Source organism: Gastrolobium bilobum, unplaced genomic scaffold, assembly GCF_033153095.1.
Source record: "Gastrolobium bilobum isolate Gb01-03AN ecotype WA unplaced genomic scaffold, APGP_CSIRO_Gbil_v1 utg347720, whole genome shotgun sequence".
Taxonomy (NCBI): domain Eukaryota; kingdom Viridiplantae; phylum Streptophyta; class Magnoliopsida; order Fabales; family Fabaceae; genus Gastrolobium; species Gastrolobium bilobum.
Window position 1 is genome coordinate 2,299 of NW_026895865.1, and position 16,600 is coordinate 18,898.

Genomic DNA, 16,600 nt, shown 5'->3' on the forward strand with positions numbered 1-16,600 from the left:
GGAGGGGTATGATGCAATTTGGATAATCATTGATCGATTAACCAAATATGCTATTGAAAGATTAGCTCAGCTGTATATAAAAGAAATTGTCAAACTTCATGGAGTACCTTTAAGTATTGTGTCAGATAGAGACCCTAGATTTACTTCTAGATTTTAGAGATCTTTGCAGCAAGCCTTTGGAACTAAGTTAAGACTGAGTACAACTTACCATTCTCAAACTGATGGTCAAACAGAAAGAACCATTCAAACCTTAGAGGATATGTTGAGAGCATGTATATTGGAGCAAGGAGGTAGTTGGAATAAATACATGTCATTAATAGAGTTTGCCTATAATAATAGTTACCACTCTAGTATTAGAATGGCTCCCTATGAGGCACTTTATGGGAGGAAGTGCAGATCTCTTGTGTGTTGGTTTGAAAAGGGAGAAAAACAGTTGTTGGGACCAGAATTAGTCCAAGAAACCTCGAGACAAATTCAGATGATTAAAGAAAATCTTGAAAAAGCTCAAAACAAACAAAAAAGTTATGCTGATAACAGGCGTAAACCTTTGGCTTTTGAAGAGGGAGAACGTGTCTTTCTTAAACTTTCTCCTACAACAGGTGTAGGAAGAACTCTTAAAGTTAGGAAATTGAGTCCTAGGTATATTGGTTCATTTCAAATACTTCAAAAAATAGGGTCAGTTGCTTACCAACTTGTTGTTCCACCTCATCTTTCTAATCTTCACAATGTCTTTCATGTTTCTCAGCTTAGAAAATATGTCTCAGATCCCTCTCATATTCTTAATATAGACTCAGTACAAGTTAAAGAGAATTTGACTATTGAGACCAGACCAATCCAAATTCTTGATAAAAATATGAAGCAACTGAGAAATAAAGTGATTCCATTAATCAAAGTTTTGTGGGAAGGACTTTCATCGCATGAAGCGACGTGGGAAAAAGAAGAAGAATTACAACAGAATTATCCAGAATTTTTCTTAACAGGTATGTCAAAATTTTAATTAGAAGAGGAGAAATGTAATATTTCAAAAAAATGAAAATAAATAAATAAATTTTACGCTTGAAGCGCATGGGCTGTGTTTGAAGCGCAAACCTTCCAAAAAAAAAAAAAATGAGCGCTCAATGAAGAGCTGAACGTTAACATATATATATATATATATATATATTTACGAATATGCGTTAATAATAATAATAATAATAATAAGTAAATTGATAAATGAAGAAAAATAGATATTTGTATATATATATAACTACATAAAACAAAAAAAAAATTATGTTTTCAGCATTGAGGCTGCGCTTCTAGCATAGAGGTTGGAAGTATTGGATATATATATATATATATATATATCATAATTGCAAAATAATTATTAAATAATAAAATATGAATAAATAATAAATATAAAAGCAATATAAATAAAATATAATAACATAGTAGTAAATAAAATAATATATATATATATAAACATATAAGTGTATAATAAATTGAAAATAAAGACACTACGTGGTAACACCCCACATCTCCAACACAATGAAAATAGAAGATTCATTTAACAAAACAATCATTACATGATGTAGATATTATTTAGGAAAAGCAGAAGGTTACGTAATATGAGTTACGTAACCTATACACGTAATACATTCTTCTCTATATAAATACGTCCTTGCATAAAACGAAAGAAAGAAAATCAAAGACAGAGGATAAGAAAGAACAGAAGAAAATCTTAAGAGAGAAAACGAGAGGATTTGGGAGGAGAAAGGAAAACAGAATCAAAATAAGGTAATATTGGGTGATGACAAAAGTTCTCTTATTTTTATTTTTATTTTTATTATTTATTTTTTGAGAACAAAAATTTATTTACAAGCCTCTGTTGTTCTACCAAATTATTCTTTTTATTTATTCTTTACTTGGAGTTTATTTCATTATAGTAGTTTGATTTCTTCACTAATTTTATTTCTTACAGTATCTATAGTTTTCTTTTAGATTTTATTTCCTTTAACATACTGATTATCTAGTGCTGTAATGAATTGGTACCAAATAATTACAAAGATAATGTGTAAATTTAATTGATGAAGACTTCTATGAACTGACCCACAGAGTTGGGTTCAGACGATTATAGGGTAAGGGACGCCTTATCGTGGTTTGAGCTCCTCCATAATAAATCTTTCATATGCAGAAAACCACAAAAATTGGGAAATTATTTAGCTTCAGTTAAATATTACACAATATATTATTTTATTATATTATTTCGTTTTATTAAATTATCTGAGAGAATGGTATTTTCCATTATTACGGCTGGAAATAGTTATAGTTAAAAAACCTCAATATTACTGAGAATTTTCTCACGTGTGTTTGTTTTATACTAACCTTTCCAAAAAATCATAATGTCTAGTCTAAGTTTATCAGGTGAAGGATGGAGTATCAATATTTACTCTTACGAAGACCACATGGAGCTTTATATTGTAGTAGGAAATCAAGGAGCTGCTGCAATATTCTATGCTGAAAGTGTTGAGACCTACACCTATAGACTAGATTAGGACAAGACTTTTGTATTGTATAATTATGTAATACCAGTATGTAGAATATAAGTTAAAGTGATGTAATATTTAGTAGAACGTAGGACCAATGTAAAATAACTTCCGTATGTACCTGACTTAATATTATATATAAAGTAAGGTTGGTCGATGTTTGTATAGTTCCTTTTTAATTTTCTTATCATCAATATCAAAATTTAAGGAAATCATATAATATCCCTTATAAGAGTTAATTTTAAAGGATGTTACTTGTTGGCAGGTGGGGCGGGCAAGTCCTCTCAGCTAAACCCAGTTTGCAACCGTTAACTATCAGCATTTTAAGTAAATAATTATTTTTTTGCAAGGATTTGTGTCATTAGTATTTTGAATTTTATAAATTTATATTTACAAAAATTGAAATCAGATTTATGAATTTATTTATTAAAGAAGAATAATGAATTTTTAATTTAATTATAAAAATTAGTTGGTGGGCTGGCGCTCCGGGGCAAGCCTAGTTTGTTACCTCTAACTATCAGTATTTTATATCAGTATGTAATATGTTTTTATATTTATCCACACAAAATTGTTCTTATAGTTGCATCTAGATTACTATATATCTATATTTTTATAGTCGCGTTTCAATCGACTCTTTGTAGTCTGTGTATTTGTGACATATATAAGAGATAAAGAGTTGAAAAATATTTGAGTTCATACGTTTAATATTCTATCAAACACTTTATAGATGAAGTTGAATGGAGTAACATCAAAAGACCATTCATTAGTTTAGTTTTATAATAATAAATATTATTAATAGGCTTAACAATTTTCGATGCAGAAAGCTGTGGTATTATTAATAAGCTTAATAATCACCTATGCAAAAAGTAGTGAGATATTTTTTTTTTTTGGTAATCAGTAATGAGATATTAATATAGTTGTTTGATATCCAATTTTAAACTTTTTTTTCCCACCTATGAAGTTTAAATTTAAAATTTAAAATATTTTTTATCAACTATAAATATATTTTTATAATTTTAAATATATTTTTTGTTTAATCTATAATTTTACATTAAATTCGAATTTATTATATATATATTTTTTCCACTGCAGAAACATTAAATGCTGAAGTCTTTTTCCACCTATCAAGTTTAAATTTCAAATTAAAATGTTTAAATTTTAAATATTAACTATTTTCTCATCCAATAGTAAATATTGTTAATAGAAGTAATAATTTTTCATACAAAAAGTGTGAAAAACATTCATAGAAGGTTGTGTACTTTCTCCAAATAATAGTTTTTAGTTATTCATTCATGACATAGAAAATTATGTTAATTATACTCTTGCAATAAAAAAAAGAAAGTTTAATTTATTTCTTATATACTAAATTAAAATTTTTATTTTTATGATGATTAAATTTTTATAATTTGTTTTTTTACATAATGATAGAGGTCATTTTATTTTTATTTAAACTTAAAATTTAAATTCTTTTGTATTAATTATACATTTTTATATAAATTTTTTCTTTTAATTTATGGTTTTTATACATTTTTTTAAATTGGTTATACATGTATATTTAAAATATTTATGTTAAATATTTTTAAAAAAATTACTTATATGGAATTTTTTTCTCTTTTTGCATTATATTTTTAAGTTAAAATTTTGATAAATTTTCTTTTAAAGTATAAATACGTCATTTCTTTTTTATTTAAATTTAAATTTTATATTATTTTTTATCAACTATACATGTATTTTATAATTTTATATTAAAAATTCAAATTATATATATATATATATATATATATATATATATATATCATGTTCCCATTACAGAAACATTAAATGTTAAACTCTTTTTTTACTTATCAAGTTCAAAATTCAAATTTAAAAAATTCAAATTTTAAATATTAAATAAATTTGGACCCAATAGACATAATAATTAATATTATTAATAGGTTTAATCATTTTTCTTACAGAAAATAGTAAAAAAAACATGCATAGAAGGATATGCACATTCTCAAAGTAAAAATTTCTAGTTTTCATTTACGACATAAGAAATTGTGTTTTTTTTACTCTTACATCAAAAGAATGAAAGTTTAATTTCTTTCTTATATATTAAATTAAAACTTGTATTTTTATAGTGATTAAATTTTATTATTTGTCTTTTACAGAATGAGAAATGTCATTTTTTATTTAAATTCTTTTATTTTCATTGTGCATATTTTTTTATATTTGTAACACAAATATAATGAACAAATATGAGTTGATACAAAAAATATTCTACTAAATCGAATGTTTGGTAAATTGAATTGAATAAGCACTTTTCGAAAAAAAATCTGTTTAAATGCTTTCTTTTAAAAAAAGCAGAAGTCATAAAAAAAGTCAAAAATCTACTTTTTTCGTAAGCTAAAAATTTTAGCTTCTCAAAAAAGCAGAAGTCAAAAATCAAATATATTTTCTAAAAAAAAATTTTAAAAAAAAATCTAAATAGCGGTAGCTTTTAAAATAAAAAAGTTATAAAAAGAACTTTTTTGATAAGTCAATATAAACCGGCTCTAAGAGACTATGATCTAATGATTCAGAATCTGACTAAAAAAAAGTTAAAATTTCAATACATGGTAAATAATGAAAAGAAATAAACTTGTGTTATTCATTATTCAAAACTCGAAGGATTTTTGGGAGCGTGTCCATAGATATAAATAAGAGGAAGGTTATACTTATAACTTATTTTTGTTTTTAACTTCTTACAACCATATTTTAACACCATTGATTTTCACCAATTAACGGTTATTATTTTTTTAAATTAAATTTATTAATTAATTATTAATCCACAATAAATGATAACCGTTGATTGGTGAAAATCAACGGTTAAGATATGGTTGTAAAAAGTTGTAAACGAAAATAAGTTGTAAGTATAACTTTCTTCTATAAATAATATTAATAATAAATCATGTGCCTCTCCCAATGTCTCAAGGTTCTGGGAGAGCAAGTTTTGTGACCAGTTTTTTTCTCCTTCCTGGTCTCTTTCATTTATTTTAGTCGGATTGACCTGATGAACCCCATAAAATAGCCAAAACCAACGTTACGATTTCGGATTACAATATGAGCCTTTGATTATTGACAAGATAAATCTAAAATGATCTCTCTCAAATTTGCCTTGTGACTATATATTAGTGATGCTCCGATTTTTACCGATTCCATGAAATTTTTTTCCTTTACCACCAACTATTATTGACGACGATAACCAATTAATATGTTGTTTTTAAGTCTCAAGAAATTTGTGACTATATAATATTATAATTTAGTGAGAGTCCGATTTTTACCCATTCCATGAATTTATTTTCCTTTTCCACCAACTATTCTTGACGATGATAACCAATTAATATGTTGTTTTAAGTCACAAGAAATATATAAGACCGAGTAATACTACCAAATATTTAATTTAGCTCTAAGTCTTCCAATTGTATCAGCAGTATTTCGAGAAATGCTGAGTACACCAATTGGTCGAGGTAATACTGAAGCATTTGCCTTGACTTAGTTGTGAAAGCATCATAACTAGTGTACGCTTTGAAAAAGCACGCATGTAGTTGCTATAGAATGGTTCCTCCATCAAATATATAATTAATTACCGTAAAGATAAACTGCAAACCAATGCAATGGCTCCTCCCTATAAAAGGTAATGTTCCCATGCAACAAAACTCAATTCTCATAAACAATTACATACACGGAATCATTAGAGTAGAGCTGAGAGAGAGATAAAATGATGACCAAAACATTTCTTTTTCCAAGTTCAAACAAGGTTTAGTCTAGGCATTTCCCCCCTTTATCACTCTATAAATTAGCTGCACTTTAGACCAAATACCACATAACTCAAGTAACTCCATTGAACAAATTCTGAGACAACAATGAAGACTATCCAACTCTCTAACAAGTTATGTTGCTCTTGGTTCTTCCTTGGCCTGTTTACTATCATTGCTTCCCTTGCTTCGGCTACAGAGACTCAATACCATCAATTTGTAGTAAGTGTTTGTTTAATGATTACACAATACTTGCTATCAGTTTCTAAGTGTTGTTTTTAACAATACGTAATTGTAATAACTTCAATTATTGGTCAAAATAGGTTCAAACTACTCCAGTGAAGAGGCTGTGCAGAACCCACAACATACTCACTGTAAATGGGCAGTTTCCAGGCCCAACAATAGAAACTAGAAATGGAGATTCTCTTGTAATCAAAGTAGTAAATGCTGGACCCTACAGCCTCTCCATCCACTGGTAAATAGCATCATCATTCATCCTCACATAAATTTCTTGCTAGAACATTTTACCCTTCTGTCAGAACAATTTCCCTAAGAGTAAGACTATTCTCTAGGCTGTAAAATTAAACAAGTAGAAAGAACAGGATGTAATTCACTATGCTAATGATGCATACTTGAAATCCATCTTCCTCACAATCGTATGTGACTTGTGCATCAGGCATGGATTAAAGATGCTGAGAAATCCATGGGCAGATGGGCCTAGTTATGTGACTCAGTGTCCAATCCAACCAGGTGGAAGTTACACATACCGCTTTACAATCACAAACCAGGAAGGGACGCTATGGTGGCATGCTCACACCGGTTTCCTAAGAGCCACTGTCTATGGAGCTTTCATCATTTATCCAAAATTGGGTTCTCCTTATCCTTTCTCTATGCCCAAGAAAGAATATCCCATCCTTCTTGGTACAGCTCTAAAACCATCACTTATTCTGCTCAAATCACTTCTATAATTTCCTTTGCACATTAATCAAACCTTTCCCTCTTCACTTGTTATGAAGCAATGACAGAGTCATAACAGATTTTATTGTGATGATGCTCATACAGGGGAATGGTTTGATAAGGATCCGATGCTTATCTTAAGGCAGGCACAGTTTACCGGAGCAGCTCCAAATGTATCTGTTGCATACACCATGAATGGTCAACCAGGAGATCTCTACAGATGTTCCAGTAAAGGTTTAGAATTACTCTTAGAGTCATAGCTTCCATGCGGATTTGCCTTTTCTTATGATTGAAAATGATATAACAAAAATTTACAATGCAGAAACTGTACGTATTCCAGTAGATGCTGGCGAGACTATTCTTTTGAGAATTATAAACAGTGCACTTAATCGAGAACTCTTCTTTGCAATTGCCAACCACAGAATGACAGTGGTTGCTACAGATGCTGCTTATAGCAAGCCTTTTAACACTCAAGTCCTCATGATCGGACCTGGTCAAACAATCAATGTCCTGGTCACTGCTGATCAAACTCCAGGTCTATACTACATGGCAGCAAGCGCATATCAAACAGCCATGAATGCTTCATTTAGCAACACAACCACCACTGCAATCCTTGCATACAAATCTGCTAGCTGCAGTGAAAAAAATGGACAACAGTCTTCAAGACCAACATTGCCAGTTTTGCCAGCCTTCAATGACACAGCCACTGCAGCTGCATTCACAGCTGGGATCAGGGGTCTTTCCAATAATAAAGTCTTCACAAATGTTGATGTGAGCCTAAATTTTATAGTGGGGTTGGGATTAATCAGGTGCAAAAATCCTAATAGTCCAAGGTGTCAAGCACCAAATGGAACCCGCTTAACAGCCAGCATAAACAATGTTTCTCTTGTACTCCCAACAACCACATCCTTAATGCAAGCCTACTATCAAGGTATTCCTGGTGTCTTCACCACAGATTTTCCTCCTGTTCCCCCACTACAATTCAATTATACTGGCAATGTGCCCCGGGGGCTATGGACACCTTCACGAGGAACTAAGCTCTTCAAGTTGAAGTATGGTTCAAATGTGCAAATTGTTTTCCAGGATACCAGCATAGTAACAACAGAGGACCACCCTATGCATATTCATGGGTTCCACTTCTTTGTAGTTGGTGCAGGTTTTGGTAACTTCAACCCAGCAACAGATCCTGCTAGGTTTAACCTTGTAGACCCACCTGTGAAGAACACCATAGGAACTCCTCCTGGAGGATGGGTGGCCGTTCGTTTTGTTGCTGATAATCCAGGTAACACACTACTCTTATTCTCTGTCTTGCAGAGTTTGTATCAGGCTTAGCAATAGCATTGCATACTAACCAATTCCTTGTGATTTTTGTAACACCCCGTTCTAGAACCGGTTTGTTAACATCTCATTATGATATTAAGCGCAGTTACAATCACATGGGTTCAATTAAAATCCGGATAAATTTTTCATTTTAAAACGTACCGAACTTATAATACCCAATTTCGTGATCATAACCATATTACCTTGCGGAAACAGATAAATTAAGCTTAACATCATGTTCTTATTCCATTTTTAAATCATTAATTTACTTCTTATTTAGTTCACATCTTCTACTATATTGTAGGTTTCTTCATTAGCTACCTGTGGCTTCAAACTGTGCTCAAATCGGAGCACTGTAGCCCAAGTTAGGACAATTTGGAGCAACACAAGAGAGTGTTGGTCACAGGCCCAGCGCGCTTCAGCGCGCTACCGGGCGCTCAAGCGCGCGCTATCGGGCGCTAAAGCCTCCATCTGGGCGCTTAAGCGCACGGAGGCAGTAAGCATCAGACATTCCAGTGTGGATGGGCGCTTAAGCGCGCAACAGGGCGCTCAGGCGCGCTATCCTGGGCGCTCAAGCTCCCACGGGGACGTTTTAGCGCGCAGAGACAGAAGCATCTCCTCCTTCAGTGGCGAAGGGCGCTTAAGCGCGGACCAGGGCGCTCAAGCGCGCAACCCTGGGCGCTTAAGCCCCACCCTGGGCACTAAAACACGAGGGGGCAGTAAGCCACCCAACTTTCTGCAGCAAGGGGCGCTTAAGCGCACGCCAGGGCGCTCCAGCGCGCAATCCTGGGCGCTTAAGCCCCCACTTGGGCGCTCCAGCGCGAGGAGGCAGAATGCATTGGCACTCGCAGGGGCAGCAGGGCGCTTGGGCGCGCTCCTGGGCGCTTAAGCGCGCTGCCAGGGGATTCCAATTCCCACATTTCTCAAATCCAAGCCTAGGGGAAAATGCATCCCCATTACAAACCCCAAATGTCCATGCCCCAAAACTAAATCCTAGCACTCATCCGACCTCTCCTCATGAGATTTAGCTAGAATTAGGGCAGCATGACCTTTGTTTTCTCATCGTTTACCAGTTTAAACGAAGAGGGTACCTAATTGATTTTCAGCCCAACCAATTCAACAACTCAATACATAACAAGCATGCATATATTGAATTCCAAGTAGACATCATTTACATTAAATATCCTTTACAAATCATAGAACTTAGCTTACAAAACACTATGATCATTCCCTTGGCTCCCATCAACAAAAGGTGTAACCAAAGGCATGAGCATAGGCTAAGTTCATCCAATGAATCAAGATATACAAATGATCATGGGCTTTCAAAATAAAATCCTATACATGTCAACTACAAAAGGCATGCATAAACTCAAAGAAGGGCCATATTTCATGCATAATCTAGATAGGGCCACTTGCCACCAGAGGCTCCTGCAGCATCCTTACCTGAAAGGGGGTCCCCATAACACGGGGTGAGATATACGAATATATCCAGTAAACCAGGGGTCCTTGGAGCATCTCTCCACCCCACAGTTCCATATCAGTGTAATAGCAATAACAATAATAATGCAGTAAATACATATCTATGCAAAGTGCAATACATCTCCAGGAGAAATCCCTCGAGCTCTCAAGCTGTCCTAAGGAAACTCAGATGCAAATAGTCCTACTGGCCAGCTAACTACCAAGTATGATTTACGCATCGTCATGCAACATACCAACATAGGGAAACACCATCCTATGCCACACCAAATGCATACACATACGTATAACAAAGCATTACACTATTTTATTGCATTTATATACACAATCACAACCTCTACCCTTTCAGGGCTTGGTAGAACAGTCAAGGGAATTACACCCAAGGTCCGAAGGCTTACCTCAATGCTTCAGTCAACCTTTGTTCTTCACCAACAGTTTCAGCAATCAACTTTTACAAACATACACCTACACATGGTGTAATGCAATCAACACATATTGCATCCAATAACATCTCATAGCTATCAACCAAGCTATACAATTCATACCAAACATAAGCATGAACTCACCTATCCAATGGAGCTAATCAAGCTCCATAGCTTGCTCCAATGGTTGATCACTCACGGTTGGTCCAAATGTCTCAATCCTAGACATCACAAGGACACAATCAATCATTCATCTCACTAATTGTTCAACATGCTAGAATACCAACCAATCCAAGTATGAATTTTCCAATGTTATGAACAATTACCAAATGACTATCTAGGCTCATTTCCACCGATTAAATGACGTTCCTAGCATTTTCCATAACATGCTCTAAGCTCCATTCTTCCTAGAACATAGCTAATTCAACTACATTTCATAAAAATCCCAATTTACTATTCACAAACCCTAACCCATGCAAATTTCAAGGAATCATGAGGTTCAAGGGTTTAAATCTTACCACCAATGGTTGCACAACAATGATGGGAGTGTTCCTCAAGCTCCCATGGAGGTAGAAGCCACCAAAACTCCAAAACCTCACCAATGGCCGAATTTTTGAGAGCCAATATCCCTCTCCACAATGTTCCCCACTCAAAACAAAGCTTGGATTATGAAAGAGGGCGAGATTCTAAGCGATTTAGGCTTTTGAATCATCCAAAACCATCAAGGTTTGATCTCTCTCTCTCTCTCTTTCCCTTTTCTTCTTCCCTCTCTTCTCCCTCTCTTCTCTTCTCCTTCTTTTCTGTTTCTCGACGGGCTTCTGGGAAAAATGGGGGCATTTGGTGACTTAAGTCACTTAACATAGGTTAAGTGGCTCTAAGCGGGTATTGGTTCGTCTATCTATTTAACTCCAATAATTACCAAACTTTACCCAAAAGTCTGGAATATTATTCTAGGAATATTACTATTTTTATTTTTATATTTTGGGTACTTTTGACAGTACCCATTTATACCCCTTAATTTTCACTGAGTACACTTTTTAACTCCAAAGTGACTCAGATTCATTTTATTAAGCCTCATACTTAATTTCATTCACTAAAACATGTTTAATTAATTAATTACACTTGATTTCCTAATTAATTAATATGGGCTATTATAGTCACCCCACCTTTTAGCGATTTTGTCCGCAAAATCAAGAACGTACCTGTCCTTAAACTCAGGATATTGCCGGAAAAGCTCATCTTCCCGCTCCCAAGTGGACTCTTCAGTCGTCTTACCTTCCCATTGGACTTTCACCATAGGAATAGATTTATTTCTCAGCTTCTTCTCATCTCTTTCGAGTATCTTCAGTGGTCCAATAGGAGTCTTCAAATTCTCCCGGATTTCAACATTATCAGGTTGAACCACATGAGAAGGATCAGCTACATATTTCCTCAGCTGAGAAACATGAAACACATCATGTAAATTTGCTAATTGCGGAGGTAAGGCAAGCTGGTAGGCAACCGGTCCCACCCTACGGAGAATCTGGTAGGGTCCAATAAATCTCGGACTCAGCTTCCTCACTCCAAGGGCTCGTCCCACACCCGTAACCGGTGACAGCTTCAGGAACACATGATCTCCCTCCTCAAACTCTAGAGGCCGGTGCTTGAGATCATAGTAACTTTTCTGACGATCCTGAGCCTTTTTCAGACGATCCCTAATCATTTTGATCTGCTCAGTAGTCTCCTGAACAAAATCCAATCCAAACCGCTCTGTGTCTCCAACCTCTGACCAACAAGTAGGTGTCCTACACCTGCGACCATACAAGGCCTCGTAGGGAGCCATACCCAGACTAGCATGGAAACTATTATTATATGAAAACTCAACCAGTGGGAGATATCGATCCCATGCAGTACCCTGCTCCAGGGTGCAAGCCCTCAGCATATCCTCCAACGTCTGAATGGTCCTCTCAGTCTGACCATCCGTCTGTGGGTGATAAGCAGTGCTCAGTCTCAACTGAGTGCCAAGAGCCTCCTGCAATGCTCCCCAGAAGCGAGAAGTGAACTTCGGGTCCCGATCACTAACAATGCTTTCAGGCACCCCATGAAGCCTCACAATCTCCTTCACATAGAGCCTAGCCAATCTCTCCGCAGAGAAATCTACCCGAACTGGCAAAAAGTGTGCGGATTTTGTCAATCTATCCACAATCACCCATATAGAATCATAACTAGCCTGTGTTCGCGGCAATCCCACTACGAAATCCATGGAGATACTCTCCCATTTCCATTCAGGAACATCCAGAGGTTGTAACATACCAGAAGGCTTTTGATGCTCAATCTTTACCTTCTGACAAATGAGACACTTAGAGACAAATTCGGCAATGTCTTTCTTCATACCAGGCCACCAAAAATTCATCTTTAGGTCCTGATACATCTTTGTAGCTCCCGGATGAACTGTAAAATGACCCTTATGAGCCTCTGTCATCACTTCTTCCGCCAACTGCCTAGGTACAACTACACGACCCTGATATAATAGTATACCCTCATCATTGCAGGATACACCACTCTGACCTTTTAGTCGTCTAGCACTTTCATTTTGCAGCTGGGCTTCTTTGATTCTGGTCATCAGTTCATTCTCAATGCTCGTGATTTCAAAGCCACAAATTTTACATGGAAAGATTTTAGATAATTGAATATCTCTGAACCTCTCTATCACATCATAATCTCTAATCATCATGCTTGATATGCTCACAGATTTTCGGCTCAGTGCATCAGCTACAACATTAGCCTTGCCAGGATGATATTTCAATTCAAAATCATAGTCTTTTAGGAACTCGGTCCACCGTCGTTGTCTCATATTCAGCTCCTTCTGATCAAACAAGTATTTCAAACTCTTGTGATCGCTGAATATTGCAAATTGCATTCCATACAAGAAATGCCTCCACTGCTTCAACCCAAAAACAATTGCAGCAAGCTCAAGGTCATGGGTTGGATAATTTTCTTCATGCGGTTTCAATTGCCTCGATGCATAAGCTACCACTCGCCTATCTTGCATCAGCACACATCCCAATCCCTTCTTGGAAGCATCGCTGTATAGCTCAAATTCACCTTCCGGGTCGGGAAGTACTAACACCGGAGCGGTCGTCAGTTTCTCCTTAAGGCTCTGAAAGCATTCTTCACATTCTTGTGTCCAAACAAATGGAGTATCCTTCCGGGTCAAACGGGTCAATGGCAACACCATGGCTGAAAATTCTTTAATGAATCTCCGGTAATAACCAGCCAAACCCAGAAAACTTCTTATTTCTGTTACTGTCTTGGGTCTCTCCCAATCAACAACTGCCTCTATCTTGCTAGGATCAACCGCTACTCCCTCAGCAGAGATAACGTGACCCAGAAATTGCACTTGAGAAAGCCAAAACTCACATTTAGAAGGCTTTGCATATAACTGTTTCTCTCTGAGAATTTGCAACACAGTTCTCAAGTGACCTTCATGCTCTTCCTTACTCTTCGAATATATCAGGATATCATCAATAAACACAATCACGAATTGATCCAGAAACGGCTTAAATATGCGATTCATGTAATCCATAAACACCGCAGGAGCATTAGTGAGTCCAAATGGAATTACTTGATACTCATAATGTCCATATCTAGATCGGAAGGCAGTCTTCGGAATATCTTCCTGCCTAATTCGGATTTGATGATAACCCGACCTCAAATCAATCTTTGAGAAGACACAAGCACCCCTCAACTGATCAAGCAAATCATCTATGCGAGGGAGAGGATACTTGTTCTTAATGGTAACCTTATTCAACTGACGGTAATCAGTGCACAATCTCATGCTACCGTCCTTCTTCTTAACAAATATGACTGGTGCTCCCCACGGGGACACACTTGGCCGGATAAACTGCTTAGCCGAAAGCTCTTCAATATGTTTCTTTAACTCGGCTAATTCCGGTGGTGACATCCTATACGGAGCCAGAGAGATAGGCCCCACACCAGGCAACAGATCAATCGTGAACTCAATCTCTCTATGAGGCGGAAGTTGTGGAATTTCATCTGGAAACACATCCACAAACTCCCTCACCACGGAAATAGTGCCAATCTCCTCATGACTTCCGCCTACTAAACCCCCCACAAAGACATATCCCAATGCCCCGGCCCTCAAAGCCTTTCTAACCTGCAACACAGATAGATATGGGGAAGAACTAGTAGCAGAATCATCAGCATCAAGCACAATCCTTTTACCGCAGCAGTCTATCATAGCACAGTTCTTTGACAACCAGTCCATACCCAAGATAACTTGAAGGCTGATCATAGGTAAACAAATAAAATCCAGCACGTAATCTCGGCCTTCATATTTGAATTCGACATCTTTACACAACACGGATGTATAACACTCCTCTCCAGTAGCTGTAACCACTTTCATTGGAGGGCGAATGTCATACATTTGCAAATTTAGCCCAACGGCCATAAAATCAGACATACAGGAGTGTGTAGCTCCTGAATCAAACAACACTTCAACATCCATATTATCAATGTAAATTGTACCTTTCACTAGATTCGGAGCCTTCTCCGATTGTTGACGGTCCATGGTATATACTCTACCAACCGTCTGAGACTCTAGCATAGGTTGAACAACAGAGACCGGAACAGCAGTAGCTTGAACTGCCATAGTCCTTGCTTCGTTCTGAGGACACTGCCTGGAGTAGTGACCGGATCTTCCACATTTAAAGCAAATCACCTCACCAGTAGCACATGGACCTCTATGCTCTTTGCCACATCCCTTGCACTTGGGAGGAGGTCCTCTATCAACAAACTTCTTCTGAGTACCGGGTTTTTTGAACAAGTCAAAGGGCTTATTCGCATTCAGCTTCTTGCCTTGCACCTTCCTGTTCTTCCAATAACCTGAGCCCGTTGCTTTATTGGAACTAGGTGCCTGGGCCTCAGAAGACTTCTTGGCTTGGGACACCTTATACACTTCTTCCACCTTTCTACACTGGTTTACAAACCGACTGAACTCTCGGATGTCACAATTTGACATCTTCCGAGACAGAATAACCGCCATGTGATCTCCCGACCTTCAGCTTCTAATGGCTGCACGGTATTTGTCCACCAATCTTCTGCTTCCTCTTCCAGCATATAAACAGAGTAAGCCAACTTCATTGCGTCAGGGCACCTCATCACCCTGAATATCTTCTCCATAGCTTGGAGCCATTTTGCAGCCGCCATTGGCTCATAACCTCCCTTAAAAGAAGGAGGTTTATGTTTTCGGAAAGCCATCAATCTCCTTTCCTCCATTTCATGATCACCGACATTTTCAACTTGAGGTTGACGAACCTCGGTGTGATGACTCAGACTTCCGGAGTGGTGACTACCTTCACCCTCATTGTTACCCACTCCACCCTCTTCCTGTGAAGGAGGTGGAGAAGGCGTAGCAGTGTGAGGAGGAGGAGTAGGTTGCCGGTTCACGGGCCTAGGACCCCTCAACGTCCTCAACTCGGTCATCATCGCGGCCATAGCAGTCCGCGAGTCTTCATTTGTCTTTAACAAATTTTCATTGGCTTGCCTGCTAGCAGCCAACTCTCTCTGAACGGCTGCAAGAGCTTCAGCCACGGGATCAGGCGGTACGCCCGTTGCCCCACGGCCACTTCTAGGCCTCACAAGAGCAGCCAAAACAGGTTCTGGCTGAGCATTGGTGTTCGATGGTCCGGGGTTGTTGTTTCGTCATGTCACTACACATGTTACACATGTCAGGCCCACACTACACATCAAGAGTACTAAAACACTATAAAGAAGCATACTTAACAATTCCCGACGAAACTGCTCTGATACCATAAAGTGTAACACCCCGTTCTAGAACCGGTTTGTTAACATCTCATTATGATATTAAGCGCAGTTACAATCACATGGGTTCAATTAAAATCCGGATAAATTTTTCATTTTAAAACGTACCGAACTTATAATACCCAATTTCGTGATCATAACCATATTACCTTGCGGAAACAGATAAATTAAGCTTAACATCATGTTCTTATTCCATTTTTAAATCATTAATTTACTTCTTATTTAGTTCACATCTTCTACTATATTGTAGGTTTCTTCATTAGCTACCTGTGGCTTCAAACTGTGCTCAAATCGGAGCACTGTA

The 16,600-nt window shown here is 36.7% G+C and overlaps 2 protein-coding genes and 1 long non-coding RNA gene across 3 annotated transcripts; 2 read left to right on the forward strand and 1 right to left on the reverse strand.

Annotated features, from left to right (window-relative positions):
- The first annotated feature begins 358 nt into the window (after positions 1–358).
- On the forward strand, positions 359–6,039 carry LOC133296488 (uncharacterized). The gene is made up of 2 exons (XM_061495486.1): positions 359–980; positions 5,975–6,039. Exons 1-2 carry the CDS (start codon positions 359–361, stop codon positions 6,037–6,039), a joined length of 687 nt encoding a protein of 228 aa, XP_061351470.1.
- A 367-nt stretch (positions 6,040–6,406) lies between these two features.
- On the forward strand, positions 6,407–8,587 carry LOC133296489 (laccase-3-like). Its single transcript, XM_061495487.1, has 5 exons — positions 6,407–6,520; positions 6,622–6,773; positions 6,975–7,219; positions 7,361–7,489; positions 7,578–8,587. Exons 1-5 carry the CDS (start codon positions 6,407–6,409, stop codon positions 8,585–8,587), a joined length of 1,650 nt encoding a protein of 549 aa, XP_061351471.1.
- A 1,230-nt stretch (positions 8,588–9,817) lies between these two features.
- Positions 9,818–11,185, reverse strand: LOC133296487 (uncharacterized). Its single transcript, XR_009749511.1, has 4 exons — positions 10,992–11,185; positions 10,618–10,694; positions 10,450–10,516; positions 9,818–10,018 (listed from the first exon to the last, which is right to left on the reverse strand). It is a non-coding gene; the product is annotated as an uncharacterized LOC133296487 (long non-coding RNA).
- Positions 11,186–16,600: the final 5,415 nt, after the last annotated feature.